Genomic DNA, 19,676 nt, shown 5'->3' on the forward strand with positions numbered 1-19,676 from the left:
CTGACGAGAGCCCACCTCGGGGAGTGGTGGAGAGTGGTGGGAATACGGGAAGCGCCGAAGAGGACAAAGAGCAACGAAGATTGCAAATATAGAATAATTTCGAGGAAAGGTGGTCGCAAGGATGTAAAGTTTTTCAAACAAAACGCCTCTACATATATGGAATGGAAACCAAGATTGCTTTTATATCGATTGCCGCCTCCTCCTCCTCCTCCTCCTCCTCCTCCTCCTCCCCCCTTTCCCGTCTCGTTTTGCTCTCCGATTCTTCTTCCTCCGCTTCGCCTCTGCAAGTTTCTTGCGGTTTCTCGTTCGATCCTCCCGCTCCTGCCGCTGTTCGCCGTTCCGTCTTCCGCCAGGTATGATCTCTGTTACTATTTTGTTCATGCTACTGTTTTATTGCTTCAAATCATGCTTGTCTTCTCTGATTTCCTTTTGGTGTTTGTTCTTGGTGATTCTATTCGGTTTGTACTTGTGGTTTTTTTTTTTTTTTTTTTTTTTTTTTTTTTTTTTTGTATATTTTCGATTACTGACAGTTCTGCGTGGTTCGGGTGAGGATTCGAGTTCGTAACTCTTGAATGATGGCCGGTTGGAGGTTTTAGCATGTTTGGTTTAGATTTAAGAAGCTGATTATTTGAATAGTTTGTACAACGGTTCAATTTCGTTTAGGGTTTTGTACTTTTTTTTTTTTTTTTTTTTTTTGGTATGGTTTGGGTTAGGTCGTGAAATCTTTAGCGATGTATTAGCTAAATTTGGGGCTTTATTTTTTTAGCATATTTTCTGGGACCGTGATTGGGGGAAAATAATAATTTATGTTCTTTTTAAGCTGTAATAGTTCTGCCTTGGATGCAATTGGTAAAGTAAAATGTCGATACAGACCGTGGTAACGAATTTGATTTGCATCCCGCTTTTACGATCACGCTTGTCTCTTTATTTCTATATATATATATATATATGCATTGTCGTCCAACGATCTTCTCTTTTTTTTTGCTAATCTAATCCGTAAACACTTTTAAACAATAGCAGAATTCTAATAAATGAAGAACGTAAAATTTAGAATTTCTCTATGTTTTTAAAATTTGGCCAAGATTTTTATTTTTGTTACTTTTTTTTATAAATCACGAACTAGAAAATGTAAGTACGAATAGCTTAGTTTATATAAGTTTAATTTTCAACATAGAAAATAAAATTTGAATCATTGGCTTCGTATATTAAATCGATCAAGTGTTCCTTTTTTTCATAAGATAAATAGATTTTCATTTGGGTATCCTACTACTATTCAGCTGGATGGTATTCTTGTCGTCGAAATCATTCACCGAGATCAGTCGATGATGCGCAAAGGAAGAAAATTCTTTTATCCTTTTAATTTTTGGATGTTTAACTCATTTATTCAATTCATCGTGGACTTCTTGGGAATTACATTAGTGGTGATTCAAAGATTTTTGGACCCGAATCACTTTGCCATTTATGTGGATGATTCTATTGTTGTAGGTTTGAAAGGTAAAGGAAAGGCTGTTGGAATGAGCTTTCAAAGTAGAAATGATCTACAGGAATGGAGTGCAAGAGTTGTTGAGCGAGGAACAGTAATGGACTTCGACCTAAATTGCCCACCTCCAGATGAGTGCATTGATCCAACTGGCCCTCATCAGGAAGCAACACAGTACTACAATCATTACCAAGGACAAGCTATGGACAATCCCGAGTTTGTCGACGAGGACATTGCTATAATCTCCCCTAGGAAATTTGCTGAGGTATGTGATATTTTGGTAAAATAATTTGAGCGTGTTTCTAACTAGGCCATATAAGAGGATTAACATGGTGACAAATTTTTTAGGCCAGGAAGAACTTTCGACGAAACCACTTTGAGAGTAGCTGTGGTGTTGCCATTAGACGTAATGGTGCTTTCTCAGGTTTGTAGCCTTTTCTTTTCTAAGTCTTAAGCTTCTCTATTTGCATTTCAGTTGTTGATTATCTCTCAGGTAGTCTAGCTACATTGCCATTTCCCAATATTTTCTGCCTTTCTGGCAAACTTGAGATGTTCATTGAGGATGTACTTGCATTTTTGGATCATCCTTTTTACTTTTCAGTGTGGCGAGTCTTCTATATTCTGGATTCAAAAGACTGTTAGAATGAAACTTTAGTGCATATTATGATTATATTTAGTTAGGTAAGAGGAGTTTTGTGAGATCTCACATCGGTTGGAGAGGGGAATGAAACATTCCTTAGAAGGGTGTGGAAACCTCACCCTAGTAGACGAGTTTTAAAACCGTGATGCTGACGGCAATACATAACAGGCCGAAGTAGACAATGTCTACTAGCGGTGGTCTTGGGCTATTACAAATGGTATCAGAGCCAGACACTGGGCAGTGTGTCAGCGAGGACATTGGGCCCTCAAGGGGGGTCGATTGTGAGATCTCACATCAATTGGAGAGGGGAACGAAGCATTCCTTATAAGGATGTGGAAACCTCTCCCTAGTAGACGCGTTTTTAAATCATGAGGTTGACGGCGATACGTAATGGGCTGAAGCGGACAATATCTACTAGCGGTGGGCTTGATCTGTTACAAGTTTCAATTTTATGAAATTAGATTTCCAAGTTCTTCGCATGCAGGCTATTGTATTAAAGTTTTCGTATCTTGTCATTAGGACTACTTTGCTTCCTCAGTATGGAACCAAGCATTAGGACTACAGTGAGATCAATTAACAAATTTATTATCGTTTGTTACTCTGTTGCCAATCTGCATATGTTTTCTTATTAACCCGTCTTCAACTATTTTGCAGATTTAACGAGTTTGGCCCCTTTTACAATTTGGCCGCCCCTTACAAACCGCAATAACGTATCTATACAAGAACAAACGATTCACAACTTGGACCTTTGCTTAAGCTGCGAAAGCAGTAGTAAAGCCACAAAGGTAATACTTGATTGAACGGATTATTATTTGCTTTCAAATTTTTGGAGTTGCCTTGCCTGTTCATTGTTCAAATCTTTGGCTGCCGTTTTTCTGTCTATATTGAAACTGAATATATGTGTTATGAAGAATTCAGAGTCCATTTGATAAAAAATTCATAATTGATCGTTGCGTTTAGAAAAATGTGATCGTTTACCGAAGATTTATTTTCTCTTTTTTGCTAACAGAAGTATTAGCCAAATGGGAAAAAAATGAAAAAGAACTTTTCGGAACCACCGTTTTTAGTTTAAATACACTTCCAGCTAACGAGTATGTTCCGTTATCCGTTCATCTCCTCCTTGATATCAATTAGGTGGTGGAAATATAGCAGCCAGCAGCTCTAGGAAAATCTTCATTCAAGTTTTGATCCATAAAGCTAAAAAAGAACTGTTTGATTAATCGCTTGTAAATTTGGATTATCCTTTAGATGCACGTTCCTCTCAGGGTCGATCTGGTCTAATCGAAGTCCTTCTCCGGTGCAAACCTCCCAACCAATCTGTTACATGGTTTTCTAGAATAGTTTTTTCTCTTCAGATGCTGTCATTCTGCTGTGACTCATAATATGATCTCCGTAGAATTTGCTTCATCTTGTGCAAGTTTCTGTAAAGGCCATGTATTGTTCTTAGCCAAGATTGCCATTAATGTGTTGGAGTCAAATTTGTACTTCTTAGCTTCATTCATTCCTTGGAAAAACTAGTTTTCCAATGTGCTGCTACCGTTTTAATCGTTGGACGTACGTGAAATAATAATTTTTCTCGCACATCCAACGGTATAAATCTGACAGTCATATCGTACCAGCATTCTTTCCATCTATCAGTGAAAATCCCATCGGCACGAACTTGGCCGATTGTTTTGGCGAACTCGTAACCAACTTCAAGACCACAAAACATTTAAGGTTCAATCCCTAATGAGGTTATATCTGAAGTAGATCTTTGATGTTTCTCAATCTTATGCAATTCACTTGGATTTTGCTAGTAATTACATCATTTAAACATCTGATTAAACATCATTTTCCATCCCGATTTCTTTCTTAGAGCTCGAAACTAACTGTAAACTCTGTTATTGCAGGCAACAATTGACACAGACATCCCTTCTGCACTTGCACAAACTAGCAGCAGCCTCCCACCTGCAGCAGCCTCGGGTTTGCGGTGCGCGATCTGCATAGAAGCATTGGTTGAAGAAACAACAACCAAATGCGGGCACGTTTTCTGCAAGAGTTGCATCGAAACAGCCATAGCTACCCAGCACAGATGTCCTATATGTCGGCGTAAGCTTCGAAAACGAGATATTATCCGAATTTACCTACCGTTTTGAACATGAAAAATATGAATACAAATAAAAGAATATTGCATCTGTATTCTTTTTCTGATGACGAACTAGGCTTGTACTACTTGCACACAGTTGCATTAACAACAAGTATAGATTTCTTCATTTCTTTGTTCTTCGTCGTCTTCTTCTTCTTCTTCTTCTTCTTCTTCTTATTCGTCATCTGTTGTATTGAATCGAAACTACAAACAAAAATTTAAAAATCTCTTCGGTGAGGTGTTTGTTTGTTTGTTTGTATTTGGTTGGATGATTCATTCAAAATTGTTTATTTATTAGTGAATTAACTTGAAGTGCAATGAATTGGCTTTTGGCTCTCTCTTACTGCTTGTGTCTTGTGGCTTATGAACCATTTACATTGCTTCTTTATGTCTTTGTATCTTAGCCTGAAGGCCTATAAACAATTCACTCTTCTTTCTTTAAAGAAGGTTCGTAGGTTTTATCGAAGTTCATCCCGCTATGTCTCGGGCCTATTGCTCTTCTAACGTAAAAGGTGGCGGGAAGAAGAGGAATTGAGAGGAACAGAAAAAGGAACGGTTCCTTTGTTCATTCATGGCGGAAAAGAATCTAAAAAACAGGTGAAGACTAGGAAATTTTCAACTGATATGAGATTTCACAATCTACCCCACTTCAAGGCCAACGTCTTCCCTAGCACATTACTCAATGTCTGACTCTGATATCATTTCTAACAGTTCAAGCCTATCGTTGGACGATGTTGTTCGCACGTATCGTTGTTAGCCTCATGATTTTAAAGCATGTCTATTATGGAGGGTGTCTAGTCTTATTCCAACCAGTGTCTTCCAACGCGTCTATCATGAAAAGAGTCTAGCCCTACTTGCTACTAGTGTCTTGCACCTCATGATTTTTAAATGTGTCTATTATGAAGAGGGTCTAGTCCTATTCCGACCAATGTCTTGCAACGTGTCTACTATGGAGATAGTCTAGCCCTACTTTCGACCAGTGTCTTGCACCGTCCGATAGTTACCGTTTGTAATAATAGATATTGTTCTCTTTAGGTTTTTTATTCTGAATTTTTCCTTACAATTTTTAAAATATATCCACTAGAAAGAAGTTTTGTTCTTCTCTGTTAGACGAACACGAAGACACCGTCCGATAGTTACCGTTTGTAATAATAGATACTGTTCTCTTTAGGTTTTTTATTCTGAATTTTTCCTTACAATTTTTTTTTTAAATATGTCCACTAGAAAGAAGTTTTGTTCCTCTGTTGGAGGAACACGACTCTCCACACTGGTATAATATTGTACACTTTAAACATAAGCTTTCATGGTTTTGCTTTGGGCTTCCAATGGAGTTAGTATTCTTCACTTATAAACCCATGATCATTCCCTAAATCAGTCGATAGGAGACTTCCATCATCCAACACTCTCAACAATGATGCCATATATTACAATAATTGATTCCTTAACATAATTTAGAATAAAATTTATTGATAAATAGTCAACGAGTTACAGTTCTTTGAAATGGATCCCTTTCAAGAGGAAGATAATCTAATTAAATCAACTGACAAAAAATTAATGACTTTTCCAAAAGGAATTTGACTTTGGAACATTTTTATTTTTAAAAATCTTCAAAACTTTTGACTTTGAACGTTGAGACTCATGCTGGTTGACTTTTCCTTATCTTACTCTATACTGCATTTGTTTTCTTTATATATATTATTGTCACATTATCCTGATAATTTGAATTATAATATTTTATAAATTAATATATTATATTATTGACCAAAATTTTAATTTTAATTTTTTTTCTCCACATGTTTAATTAAGTTATATTCGAGTTAGTTTATTGATTAAATGATGAAACACGAATCATTTCTAAAATTTATAATTTTTTTATTATATAAATTTTGCACACCTATTTTTTTTATTATATTTTAAGGGCTAATATGTTGTCGATATTAATTTTAAAAAATATCGATATGTTAAAATGGAAAAATTATATGTATAAATAAAATAATTATATTAGTTAGGTGGAAGATTACGTTCAAATTTAAAATTTTAAAATCGAATATTATAATAGATTATATATATAAATTTTGCACGCCTACTTTCCTTAAAATTAAAATTATTACGTGTTATGTTCTCAATATTAATAAAAAAAATTAATATATTAAAATGAAAATATCCATATGTATAAATAAATAAATTAAAGATTAGGTTAACTTTTGAAATTTTAAAATCGAATATTATAATAGATTTTTGTTTATAAATATATTTTTATTATAATATTTCCTTCAAATAGTTTTATTTAGAATTATTATTTAGATTTTTTTTTTTCAATTGAAAATAAATAATAATAATAATAATAATAATAATAATAATAATAACAGAAACGGGACCGGTCCCGCGGTTCTCTGCCGTTGTGCTTAATCCTTCGGCTTCTCAATTACGCGGGCTAAATCTTGCAACTCAAACCCAATATAAAAAGCCCACGGCCTCCATTTTCGGGTTTGGTCCAAAACACTAAAGAACCCCCGCGGGTACCGAAGAATTCTCTCCCCTTCGCTCTCAATTTGAATTTTTGCGCGGACGAATAAGTGCGAGGAATCTCGTTCGGATTCTGTGCAAATTCCGGCAAAGGTAAAGGAGAAAATAATGGCAGAATTGATGGAAGCTACTCCGTCTGTGTCTCCAAGCGTCGATGTCCAAGCAGTTCGCAGGTTTCTCTATCTTGTTTCTGTGTGCAGTAATTATGTGAAACAATGTATAATTAATTGGACGACATTTTAACTCTTATTGAAGTTGCATAAGCGAGATAGAAGAGTTGCAGAGATCTTTGGAGGAAGATGAAGCTTATACGACGGATTCATTAGGTTCTGAGAAGTTACTGAAGGAGTGTTCTCTCCTTCTCGAGGTTTAGTATTGTAGTTGATCGTACGTTTCTTCATCTCTTAAAATATCTCTCGTTTTTTTTTTTTTGAGAAAAAAAATATGTGGCTCTTTTTCTTTGAGATGTGCAGAGCAGACTACAGCAGACTCTGTCAGAATGGTCTAACGTAGATAGTTTCTTGGGGATTGATGATTTAGGTAAGTTTGTTAAGCTTGCTCTTAAATTTCCGTAGGTTGGAATGCATTTGTATGCGTGCATTTCAAATTTTCGTTCGCTGTTCTTTTAAATGGATTGTCCTTCTTTTAAGTTACTATTACAATATTATCGACTTGTATTTACTTTCCTGCGTTTTGATCGATCTCTCCGATGCTTTTTCTTCATAATTTGTTAAATCTCTTTCTAGACGCATATGTTGAACGTATGAAAGAGGAACTTATCGCGGTGGAAGCTGAAAGCAGCAAAATCTCCAGTGAGATCGAGGTTCTTAAGAGAACCAGTATAGAAGGTAGGACTGTTTGTTTATCTTTTAATTTACACTTCTTATCCTCCTACTTGTGTTGACGTCCTCATTTTGCTTCCAATTACAGATTCGAATAAATTGAGGATGGATCTTGAAGTATTAAAATTGTCTTTAGATCGTTGTGCATCACAGGTTGGTCTCTATTACAAACAAATTTTTACAACACCAACAGTTACTGGACTAGGATGAGCGGATAGAGACCAAGATTTAACATAGGTTTTCTAAAAGTATGCATTGCTTGAATGTTGAAAACGGATTGTATCGAACATGTCCAATTACGGAAGGTGAATGTGGATTGTATTCACTTGGATTTCAATAAATCTTAGGCGAATTGAGAAATAATGGGGGAGCAAATGGCGGAAGCTATAGGAAATGTAATGTCTGACAAATTTTCATCGGACTCCTATTATGTACGCACGCTTGATCCTTCAGTTATTTGATTGATCTGATTTATCATTATGTAAAAACAGAAGAGAATAGATTCTTTAATATATTGGACAAGATATTCTGCAAAGGTGTTTCTAAACTACTACTAATACTTGATGTTGTTTGTGTCAATTTTTTTTTTTCCAATGATTAAGTTCACTTTTTTCTTATTTTCAATTTAATTTTTTCTCTAATCTTTTCGGCCTAATTTGTGATTAACTTACCTTGTTTATAGGCCTAATTAACGTTCCTACCAAGTGAGAATGTCTGTCTATCTTCACGTTCTTGTTACCATCTTGTAGGACCCGGAGAAGGCAACATTTAATTGCTACTCTGTGAATGGTGAAGATCAAATGGACATGATAGTTGAGCGTGAATGCAATGCCTTTGAGGTTATTTCTGTTACTTTGATAAATCTAGCTTCTTCATTTTTTATTTCACATGTTCTTTATTCAATTAAAATCAATTATAAGTAAGTTTCCATGCAGCGTGCAATTCAATGATGCTTACTTATACTGCATGGTTCCATTTTCTGTTTCAATCTTTGCTTGACATTGTAGCTTAATGACGAGCTATCAATATATATGGTTTGACTAATTCTAGACTTAGGGTGATTTGGATGGCTACATCCTAATCTTGGTCCGTTATCAAACATCGTGGAGTCTGTTCTCTGCTACCGGTAAACTGCTAGGGTAGTTGACCTAACTCTAATAGCATCACAATGTGAAGGTGATACAAGAGGGAGCGACTCTCGTGTCTGCTAACCCTATGTGAGACTATTAGGGTTAGACCGACTAGCCAAATAGCTTATCTGTAGTAAAGAACAAATTCCATGAGATTTGATAGTGGACTAGAATTAGGAATTGATACACTAAGATTAGAACCTAAAGTTTACAGTCATCAACTATTTACGAGACTGTTTATACTCCTTCCAGGTATTGGAACTTGATAGCCAGATTGAGAAGAACGAAAAAACTCTAAAATCTCTGCAGGAACTAGATGAGATATTTAAAAGGTAATATGTGTTTCAAGATATGAATTGTTTGTATCTAGTATTGATGCTTCTCTCTCCTTTCCTCCCTTAATCTTTCTCACTCTTTCTCTCTAGTTTGGATGTTATCGAACAGGTCGAGGACACAATTGGTGGTCTGAAGGTCATTGATGTCACTGATAATTTCGTTAGAGTATCATTACATTCACATATTCCAAACTTGGAAGAGTTTTCAAGCTTACAGAGACTTGAAGGTATGATTGAGCCATCCGAATTGGATCATGAGTTGCTGATAGAAGTTTTGGAGGGGACAATGGAGTTAAAGAATGCTGAGGTATCCCTTTATTTCGTTAAAGTACCATGACTTATTGTATCCACGGTTATTATTTGAATTCAAAATCTGAGTAATTCCATCTATTGGCACCTCTGCCTCTCTTATGTATGTAAATTTTGTTGAAGGAGCGTAATTAATTAGTTATATTTGCACAGATCTTTCCCGGTGATGTCCATTTGCACGATATCATCAACGCTTCAAAGTCCTTCAGGTATGTTCCTATAAGATGTTAGAAACCACGACTTTCCACAAGAGTATGATATTGTCCACTTTGAACATAAACTTTCATGGCTTTACTTTTGGTTTCCCTAAAAAGTCATGTCAATGTTGATGTATTCCTTATTTATAAGCTCATGATCATCCTTTAATTAGCCGATGTGGAACTCCCTACCAACAATTCTCAACACAAGATCCCTGGCTCCACTGTAATCAAGAAGAATCGGGAGGATGGTGGTTGTTTTTTTAATTAGACCTTGATCGTTACCCTTATAGGAGTGGAATCCAGTTCGTCTGATAAAAAGGGAAAGCTGAACCAAAACAAACCATTAATGATAATAGAGTTGACTGCTACACCAAACTGCTAGAACTCTAACCTAATTGAAATTAGTTCGGTTTTAGAATTTCTGAACACATCTCCTGTCCAATTTTCCCTTAACTCACCAAACGGTCTCATAATTGTTCAGTTCAGTTGGTTTGATTAGTTCCTTTAGGTTCTAACTTCTTCCCTCAGGCAGCTATGCCATAGTTGATTGGAAATAGTATGCAAATATGTCGTGGAATATTATATTTGTTTCAATTTTCACCCGACAAGTAGATTGTTTCTTTATTTCACTTCACCTCTACCGAAGGCAGTACATCTTACAATAAAGTCATAATCCAATTGGGGCTATTTGGTACAAAAATCTGTTTCGTAACTCGGAGCCTACTAAGGCGGTGATTAAAAAAAAAAAATTTGCCAGACGCTTTGGGTAGCTAGGAACTAGAATCCTGGTCCTTCTTTAAGGATGTAATTTAAGTAGGCTTATATGCCGCAGAGGTTCTCTTAATATTTGTCATAAAATTTAGCTTAAAGCTTTGCTTTGGGCATCTGTTAAAAACAACCCCCTTTTTATGCATGTTATATCCTTTTTTCATATATCTGGTACTGGAATATAGCACACAACGATGTTACGTACTTATAGTCTTATTCCTTGACATATCCTTGCCAAATATTGATTTGATATTTGGAGGATGAAAAAGCCTTCTTCTCATAGTTGTTAAATTTCAAATTAGAGCTACCTGTTTTATTAGCGTGCGTTGTACAACTTTCACCAATCATATTGGTTTGCTGGAATCGTATATGAAGCTATTTGTGTGATGTCCCACATTAGTTGGGAAGGAGAACAAAACACCATTTATTAGGGTGTGGAAACCTTCCCCTAGCAGACGCGTTTTAAAGCCTTGAGGGAAAGCCCAAAGAGGACAATATCTGCTAGTGGTGGGCTTAGGGTCGTTACGATTTGAGTTTAATTGCAATGACATATGGATAATATGCAACTTTTTCTTTAATAATAAATATCATAGGGTGACAAAGCCTCCATTTATCCGTCATTGTAATGTTTTGGCTACAATTCTGACCGAGTTTTTCACTTGTGGAATAGGAAAGAAATTTCTCTGACCCATTCATTGTTTTTGAATGAGCAGCAATTCTTCATTGGAATGGTTTGTGAGAAAAGTACAAGATAGGATTGTTTTATGTGCTCTTAGGCGATTCGTTGTGAAGAGTGCAAACAAATCGAGGTGAGACTCTTAAACTTTTCAGACTTATTGTATGATTAAAAATAATGCAGAACATAGGGATTTTTTTTCTTCTTCTTCTTGCATAGAACTCCGATTTCCAAACCGAAATTCCCCAGTAAAATTACGTAATAATATGTAATAGTAATTTTTGAGTCTGAAGTAATTACTCTCATTGCAGTCATTCCTTCGAGTATTTAGATCAAGACGAAACGATAATATGTACTATGATTGGAGGAATTGATGCAGTCATTAAGGTGTCTCAAGGTTGGCCATTGTCGGATTCTCCTTTGAAACTCATATCTCTCAAGAGCTCAGACCATTATATAAAAGGAGTTTCTTTAAGCCTCATTTGCAAGGTGGAGGTAAGATGGCCCCCTATTTCCCTTCTAGTTTTTTAGTTTCTATTCGTCTCTCTTTGATACCTGAAAAGCTAACTTGATCTAGTTAGTTTTAGCTTAATATATGATCTAGTCCCCTGCTATGAGTATATTTTTCAATTTAGTTTCGACTATTCAAAATGTTTCAATTTAATCCATTATGTTTCACTATTTTTTAATTTAATTATTGATGATAAACTTATGTGGCATAATACTTGGTGAATTGACGGAAATTTAGATTGGTTAATGATAAGCTTATATGGCATAGTACTAAGTGATTAGACGAAAATTTAGGGAAAAAAAATCTCATTTAAGAGAAGAAAGCTCAAAATTTCTTCTACTTAGTTTATCATTTAAGAGAACAATCTTTTTTTTTCTTTTGAATTTCTGCGAACTAGTTTATCATCTACTAATTTTAATGTTTTTGGATTAAATTGAAACTATTTAAACAATAGAGACTTAATTGAAAAAGATTAAAAATAATAAATAATAAATAAAAAAAAAAAGCTCAAGACACTTGGGGATCTAGAACATATATGAGATATTTACCCAACCACTTAGGTTCTTATGGTTGTCATTAGGGTGTTGTTATACATGCATGCATTTTCATCCTCTGATTGTGTTGACATCCTTCAGAAAATGGCAAATTCCTTGGACGTTGGTCTTCGACACAATCTATCAAGCTTTGCAGATGCGGTTGAAAAGATAATGAAGGAGCAAATGCACTTAGAACTCCAATTTGACAGTGCCTTATGATGATCTTATTGGATATTTCAAATTTACAATCACGCCAATTGAACACAACGAGATCCTATATCAGGTATGCAAACTGAACATCTATCTACTAATACAAGTGCCCAGTAACTGATCATTTTTCATGCTGAAAATTTTCGCTGGACTGCTCATTGCTATAATATATATATATATTCCTTTTGTTTGTATAGATTAAAGACTTTGTTGCTCTGTTGATTTATCATCATCATTATTATTATTATTGATAATTAGGATATCCGAAGCTGTATTCTTTGCATCTTATTCATAGCCGTCCCAAAATTATCTAGAGAATGTTAGGAATCTCAAACTTCCATAATGCTATGATATTATCCACTTTGAGCATAAATCACGAACCTCCACAACAGTATGATATTGTCCACAATGGTATCATATATATTCATTTTAAATGTTAGAAATCACGAGATTATTATAATTTACCAATTTTATTAAGTTTTGAATCTAAGGCTTAGAATTTGGGATCTTAGAAAACCAACCGAACAAAAATTCAACCGATTGAGATATTATACATTTATTCTAACCTGGCCTAGGAGCTTGGAAGATAGATAGTATCCAAACAATTCAAGTTGATACCAATATATGATGGGAAAATCTAGGAACTTGAAGGACATCTCATTTGTATGATTGTCCGTATCAACAATAATCAAATTACTCGCAATTAAAAAAAAAAAAAAAAAAAATCTGTCAAAACAATTACAATTAATGAATCAGCAAAACCAAAACTAAATGTTGGTGAGAGAGAGAGAAAAAAAAATCTAGAAAACCTCAAACCTAAGTGTAAGCCAGTTTGTGTAGAAATTTGAATTGTATCCTCAAATGTTAGCTCTCGTAAGTTCCTTCCTTCTATCGATGAAAAAAAACTATGAAATTTGAATTTGTACCTCATATAGATGGATGAAAAGCCAAAAGCCAAAGCCAAAGCCAGTCTCCCTTGAACTTCATTTTGCCTTTTTGCAAATGGGCCCATTTTGTTTGCTTCTTCCAATAAATTGTACCCTCGCCATGGTTCCTGGACTGGAGTGGCCTGTGATCATCTGCTTTTAAGTTTTGTTTTGTTTATTCTGGTGCTAGGTAGTTAGAATTTGTGGTTGTACTAATAATAAGTCATTTGGGGGACCTAGAGGCAATGGGGACCTCGGAGGAGGTGGAGGAGGAGGAGGAGGAGGGAGAACTCCCCATGTCCCTGGTTTTATGTAGGAGAAAAGTTCCAGAAAGAATGGTAACAAAACCGCATAATTCGGTTGCGATTTGTGATGCATTTTGTGAATCCCATTCCTGTAAGTAAAATTAAACCAGACCAGAGAGAAGGAAAAAAAATAAAAATAAAGGATTAGGAGAGGGAGAAAACAAAACAGACTTCACCATAGAAAGTTATTAGCTCTATTAACTACTGAGTGTACTATATATATTTGTGTGTGTGTATATATATATATAAAGCCTCATCTACCCCTCTACTTAAACTAAGGATCAAGAGTAGCAGCACATGGAATAAAAATAAAAAAATAAAAAAAATAAAAACGGTTAATTTCTTTTTAAAACAAAAATTAGTCCTGTAGTTTTAGAAAAATAGAATTTGTTCTTATGATTTGATAAATAAAACTTCACAAGGTTAATTATCTGTGTGCCACTAAGGTGACCTTTAATATTTTGGCTCATTGTGTGTGGGGGTTAGGTTGTGTACTCAAGTAGGGCTTTATTAAGCTATAGAGATCAAATTCTATCTTTTAAAATTATAAAAACTAGATTTTTGTTTTTCCCCACAATCATAGATATTTTTTGTTTGGTTGATTGTGTGGACTCGGTAGCTTAATGGATAAACTACAAATTTACTCGGGTCTATTTACTTTTTGAACTTTCAAAATGATGTAGGTAGTCTTAAATTTTAGAATTTTTTAAAAGTTCTACCAAATTTAGAAATCTATTCAATATAAAATTTAAATTTATATATAATAAATAAATTAATTTTCAGAAATTAAGATTTTAATTTAACTGCCAATATATCCATATTTTCGAGTATAAATATAGATATGGTGCAAGTGCTGATCAATGTAAAAGTCTAAATGGCAGGTTTTAAGTGGGAAAAAATAAAAAAATAAAAAAGAAACTGAGCCATAAATTATTACCTTAAACATGATCATACTGGCAAGAATGGTGAGTGATGTGAACATCACATAGTAAACAGGAGATACTACAGCAGTGTTAAAGGTATCCAGCGCCTGCAGAGAATTTAAACCAAAACTCAGACCTCTCTTAATGGTAAAATAGGAGATACTCATGCATTTCTAAACTTTACAAAGAAAAATGGACTAAAGCATCATTTTTGGTCCATGTAATTTGTGTTTTATTCTTTTTAATTTCATGCACTTTCAATAGAGTTTAAAATTTACACCGTTAGCTTTTTAAAGTCCTTATCAAGGTTTCATTTATAATTTTTTTGGAAAATTGTTATTATTATTTAACTAATTTGATGAAAATTATATGACTAGTCTATATACATGCCTACACGTGAGAATTCAGACAAACAATTTCGCAAAAAAAATCTAGAATGCGATGAGATGAGGTATGCAACTGCTTTGAGTTTCTCTAATAGCACCAATGCTACTTATATATTGAGAAACTTAAGGTTAGAAATGTTAAAAGATTTCCTCCCATTCTATCCTCATGTTTTTTTAACCACAACTTCAACATTGATTTTCATTGTACCAAATAAAATTGATGAAATATTTTTTTTAAAATAGCAACAAAATATGACTAAAGGTATTTTATCGATATATATTCCTCATTTTTTTTTGTCAATATTTTCATAAACTTAGAATTTAACATTTTTATCAATATCAACATAGTATATAATATTATAGAATGGACGTCAATGACATCACATTACAATAAGAAATTAGTATATATATATATATATATATATATATATATATATATAGATATATTACCAAACTAAAATGCTTCCTATGATGGGTGAGTCCAAGATAAGTTATGGAAGAATAAAATGTACTTTTACCCATTGAAGAACTTTTCACAATTTTAATAGTTTTTGTAAAATAATCCATAATCATTTTGGAAATTTTAAAAATGTTAAAACTACCCCTAGAATTATTATAGTTTTCATTCAAAAGTACCCTTTTCAAATTTCATCTAAAATTTCTCTTTGTTGAAAGTATTAAAAACTAACGTTGTAATTCCTAGCTAACCAAATATAGTAAGTTGTTGTCTAGTAAAATTAACCAGGGTGTGCACAAATTTATTCAAACACTTGTTCCACCTGCCTAAAGTGCTTGAGGAGGAATAAAAGGAATATAAAAAAGTATTTTGTTGAAATTTTAAAAAGTGCTTTTACCTAATTAAAATATTCAATAATAAAAAATAGTTTGGAAATTCTTAGGATAAAAAAAAAAAAAAAACAATTTTGGTTGGAAATTAGTGTTTTACTTTAAAACCATATTTTTCAATTAACGCAAAAACATGTCTTAAAATATGACTATATTAATTAATAGAAACGTAAGAATAAATAAAAATGAAGTTTTGAGTAAGTAGGTTGTATGGACGTACCTTGTTTAAGTAGTTCACCTGTAAAATGCTACCTCCTAGCACGATGGCCGTAAAAAACCACGTCTGAAAGTACTTAAATTGATTCATTCCTGAAAATGTCAGCTTGAGTGCAATTCCAACTGCTTTGACGCTCATAACCTACAAATTAATTGGAAGTTGATTGAAGATATGAGAAAAAAAGATTGAAATTTATAAAATGGATGAATTTGAGTGATGGTAAACAAACCGTAAGAGAACCCATGAGAGAACAAATTCCAACGTAAACAACCATGTGCGTTTGTCCATATTTTGGTACGTATCGAACAAGGACCACAATTAGAACCAAAACTATGATGGAGTATACTAGAAAACCTGATAAGAACCAAATTATTGTGTTAATAATCTAATTGTGATTAAAGTACATGGGTGAAGTAAAAAAAAACAAAAAAAAAAACAATGGATGAAGAAAAAAAAAATACAATGGATGAATAAAAATAAATTACCTTTGGGTTGGTAAAAAAGGGGACAAAAGGTAATTTTACCACCAACATTTTAATTTCCGTTATACAAGATATTCCATTTAATTTGGTTTTACTCTGTTTAAAAAGCTTTATTTCACCTCCCTTTTAATTTTGGTTAGATATTGTATTGGAACGGCCAATAATCCGTTCTAAAACAAGTTGAATGGTCGAGGTAAAATAAAACTTTTTAAACATTACAGAAAAATCGAATTAAATTACACCCATATGGAATATTAGTATAATTTAACACCATAAAAAAATAATAATAAGGAGGTCATGACATTAATTATAAATAAATAATCATGTAAAAATCATAGTTTTGAGTTTAGTCTAGTCCGGATGGTGAGTGTTGTATTGGTACATAACAACCATGGAATTGTTACATTTTGGTCAAATGGTAAATCTAGAAGGAGATTTATGGAGTAATTACTAAGAAAAGGGAAAATTTTATTATAATCATGAAATTAGTAAGTTGAAGCTCTCAATATTTACCTATTTCAACAAAAATAAACCTCACATCACAAAAATTTAAAGCTGATCAATGCATGACATTGAAGATGGAATAAATCTTTCAAAGATCACAATTGTTTTTTTAAAAAAAATATATAACTTTAACATCGTTTTTCTATAAAAGGTTCATTAATTTTGTACTAAATATATAGTTTATATTCATTGAAAGCACGTGGAAATATTTATGAATGATTTTTCAAAATGAAAGTCAAGTTTAAGGTAAAAAAAATGTCATTCCCTATTAAAAATGTGCCCAATCTTCGATCAAAACTACCCAATTGGGAAGAAAAATGAGGATATTTTGAGTTTAATGGTGTGACAACTATGAAAAAACATGCAAACTCTGAAGCATGGAAATATAATATGGTGAAGTAAATGACAAACCTGGCTCTGTAGCAAGCATCCAAACTTCCTTGACAGATTCAATATTTCTCTCCTGTGGAGCATGCAAAACAATAGTTGTAGATCCCACCACACAAAGAACACACCCTAGCATTCCGAAGATATGTAGCTTTTCCTCCAAAATGAAATGAGCGAGTACTGCACTGCATAATGGTGTCGCTTAATTAAATTACTCAACTTCAAGCATACTTAAACGAACGCACTTAAATGGTGTGAGAGTTCTCTGTTTATAATCATTTCGAGAATCAAATAAATGAAAAAACAATAAATAGATACAAGATATTTTCGTATCATGAAATAGCAAATATGAGGCTACGTTAATTCGTAATGAAAGACAAATATCTCGATATTTGCTTATAATAAAGGATTAAATATAATATATATGGTAAACTGTAGTTGAGAACTAAATATCCTTCCTTTCCGTGAATGTATTCGTTCCTATGAGCACATTACAGATGTGTATATAGTATCTAAGCATTAAAGTACCAAAAAAAAAAATGCCTTGAATTGATACATACCTGAAAATTATACTCAAAGCTCCCAAAGGAGTTACGAGAATTGCAGGAGCATATGCATAAGCAGCGAAATTAGCAATCTCTCCAACAATCACTACACAGAATGAAACAAACTGATTTGAAAGCAATCTTATGTGTTTCTTGCCTCTTTGTTTTGGTAATTAAACAACAGAACCGTGAGAATGATGTTCTTCATTGTAATTACTAGTGAACCTGCAAATGCTCTTGCAGTTATCCAACTCCAAATCGCTCTTCTCAACAAATAATGACTCAAGAAGCCTTATAATGATAGAGAAACTCTGGAAAAATTCTCAGTCATTGTTACGTTTATGAACAAAATATTACCAATACCTCAAAAAGTTGGAACAAGTTAGCCAAAAACGAGATTGTCCTTTCTTTTGGTAATTAAATACTAATATGTTTTTGCCTAGAGAAAGGGAATGAAGGACGAAAAGGAGAGGGATGCTCTACTTATTTGCACCTTATCTTGTAGCATTCATATTCTAATCTAAGGATGCTTCGACTTCCTAAGTCTTAACTCTACTAGGAATTGGAAAAAGAAGCACATCAAGAGATGAATCAGCTGGAAAAAAGAGATATTAAACAGACAGGAGCAGATTTTGAAAACTTTTCCGACAAATCTGAGTCAAGTGCAAGTGCAAGCGCAATAATGCTTTCATGAGAACTGCTGCTAGTTGTTAATCGAGGTTTGAACAGGATAAAATTATCACAAGTAACCAAATAAATGAAGAAGAACTTACTACTGATCATTCCAGCCCACCACATAGGTTCATACAAGTACGAATATCCTCCTGAACCTGATCACACGAAAAGAAGTGCAATTAAACAGAAGACATGAAGAGAAAGAGCAAAAATATGGCGAAGAATTCTAGATAAAGTTCAAGATGTCGATCCGTAACCAACACAAAAGTCGCTATCAAATCAGTAACAACACACATTGCTTCAACTTTTACGTAAACGTGAAATTCAACCAATAGATGCAATACATCAAATCGAAACTCAGAGGCGATCGCAAATGCTAGAAGCAACCAAACCTGCTCTGTTTCCAACAGCACCGGCTTTCATAAGACCTTTCTTCTTGATAATGAAGCTACTACCGATGAAGATACTCGAAGAGACGGCGAGAATGAAGCCATGGACGTTATCGGAAGATATTCCCATAGCTTATACAAACAAAAAAGAAAGACTCAGTGAAAATCTTCCAATGCCGAAATAGACGATCCGGTAAGTTCCTGCGGACATGAACAAATTCCTTTAGAGAGAAAGCAAACGACGAATGCATTACTATTAGTGAGTGAAGCTAATTGCAGATACAGAAATGGCGAAAATGACAGAAATTAGACCTTCATAGCATCAAATTGTTGATGGATTTGGAAGCTGGAGATTGAGGAAGGAACGATTCGGATACGAAAGTGAACGGAATCGGAGAGGAGATGAAGTGGCAGAGAGGGAGAGAGAAAGGGGAGCGTGGGAATTGGAGGCGCTAAGTGGCAAACGGTGAATCCGTTACCTTCGCTTTTTGTTTTTAATTACAAAAATGTGTCCCCCTCTCCGGTTTATTTTATTATTATTTTATACAATTTTCCACATTCTTTTTTTATGTACTTTTTTTCAAAAAAAAAAAAAAACCCTAAAAAATTAATGATAATTTATATTTTCATTAAAATATATATATATAATTATTTTCTACTAACTTAATTTTTAAAAATTCAAATTTCATTATTACATAATTACATAGGTTAGAAGACAGTTAAATAAACATGGTTGCTTTGTTTCTCCTACTCTCCTTCTATTTGGGACGAGTTGGACATCAATAATATTACCTTTGAATTTT

At 33.7% G+C, this 19,676-nt stretch overlaps 3 protein-coding genes across 3 annotated transcripts; 2 read left to right on the forward strand and 1 right to left on the reverse strand.

The window, feature by feature from the left end:
• The first annotated feature begins 90 nt into the window (after nt 1-90).
• On the forward strand, nt 91-4,504 carry LOC111800927 (uncharacterized). Its single transcript, XM_087125859.1, has 5 exons — nt 91-353; nt 1,486-1,745; nt 1,829-1,904; nt 2,775-2,905; nt 4,010-4,504. Exons 2-5 carry the CDS (start codon nt 1,515-1,517, stop codon nt 4,253-4,255), a joined length of 684 nt encoding a protein of 227 aa, XP_086981985.1. The 5' UTR covers nt 91-353; nt 1,486-1,514; the 3' UTR covers nt 4,256-4,504.
• A 2,219-nt stretch (nt 4,505-6,723) lies between these two features.
• Nucleotides 6,724-12,419, forward strand: LOC111799561 (uncharacterized). The gene is made up of 12 exons (XM_023682923.2): nt 6,724-6,944; nt 7,027-7,138; nt 7,245-7,311; nt 7,518-7,619; nt 7,702-7,766; nt 8,363-8,452; nt 8,996-9,075; nt 9,169-9,385; nt 9,541-9,596; nt 11,069-11,164; nt 11,343-11,526; nt 12,178-12,419. The coding sequence occupies exons 1-12, from the start codon at nt 6,880-6,882 to the stop codon at nt 12,295-12,297; spliced, it is 1,254 nt and encodes a 417-aa protein (XP_023538691.2). The 5' UTR covers nt 6,724-6,879; the 3' UTR covers nt 12,298-12,419.
• A 181-nt stretch (nt 12,420-12,600) lies between these two features.
• LOC111799562 (putative magnesium transporter NIPA2) lies at nt 12,601-19,354 on the reverse strand. Its single transcript, XM_087126016.1, has 9 exons — nt 19,186-19,354; nt 18,877-19,074; nt 18,583-18,639; nt 17,825-17,915; nt 17,289-17,449; nt 16,121-16,245; nt 15,895-16,032; nt 14,457-14,549; nt 12,601-13,608 (listed from the first exon to the last, which is right to left on the reverse strand). The coding sequence occupies exons 2-9, from the start codon at nt 19,001-19,003 to the stop codon at nt 13,438-13,440; spliced, it is 963 nt and encodes a 320-aa protein (XP_086982142.1). The 5' UTR covers nt 19,004-19,074; nt 19,186-19,354; the 3' UTR covers nt 12,601-13,437.
• Between the last annotated feature and the right edge of the window lie 322 nt (nt 19,355-19,676).

The sequence above is a fragment of the Cucurbita pepo genome, chromosome 8 (assembly GCF_057944985.1).
Source record: "Cucurbita pepo subsp. pepo isolate OVF chromosome 8, ASM5794498v1, whole genome shotgun sequence".
NCBI classification, from domain to species: domain Eukaryota; kingdom Viridiplantae; phylum Streptophyta; class Magnoliopsida; order Cucurbitales; family Cucurbitaceae; genus Cucurbita; species Cucurbita pepo.

Bases quoted from the DNA above. Each gene is read 5' to 3' on its own strand.
- LOC111799562 (XM_087126016.1), bottom strand. From the start codon at position 19,003: ATGGGAATATCTTCCGATAACGTCCATGGCTTCATTCTCGCCGTCTCT. The intron at 18,640-18,876 runs GTTTGGTTGCTT...TCGTGTGATCAG, and splicing joins TGCTGTTGGAAACAGAGCAG to GTTCAGGAGGATATTCGTAC. The intron at 16,246-17,288 runs GTTTGTCATTTA...GGTTCTTATCAG, and splicing joins GATGCTTGCTACAGAGCCAG to GTTTTCTAGTATACTCCATC.
- LOC111800927 (XM_087125859.1), top strand. From the start codon at position 1,515: ATGAGCTTTCAAAGTAGAAATGATCTACAGGAATGGAGTGCAAGAGTT. The intron at 1,746-1,828 runs GTATGTGATATT...CAAATTTTTTAG, and splicing joins CCCCTAGGAAATTTGCTGAG to GCCAGGAAGAACTTTCGACG. The intron at 1,905-2,774 runs GTTTGTAGCCTT...ACTATTTTGCAG, and splicing joins ACGTAATGGTGCTTTCTCAG to ATTTAACGAGTTTGGCCCCT.
- LOC111799561 (XM_023682923.2), top strand. From the start codon at position 6,880: ATGGCAGAATTGATGGAAGCTACTCCGTCTGTGTCTCCAAGCGTCGAT. The intron at 7,767-8,362 runs GTTGGTCTCTAT...ACCATCTTGTAG, and splicing joins TAGATCGTTGTGCATCACAG to GACCCGGAGAAGGCAACATT. The intron at 11,527-12,177 runs GTAAGATGGCCC...GACATCCTTCAG, and splicing joins GCCTCATTTGCAAGGTGGAG to AAAATGGCAAATTCCTTGGA.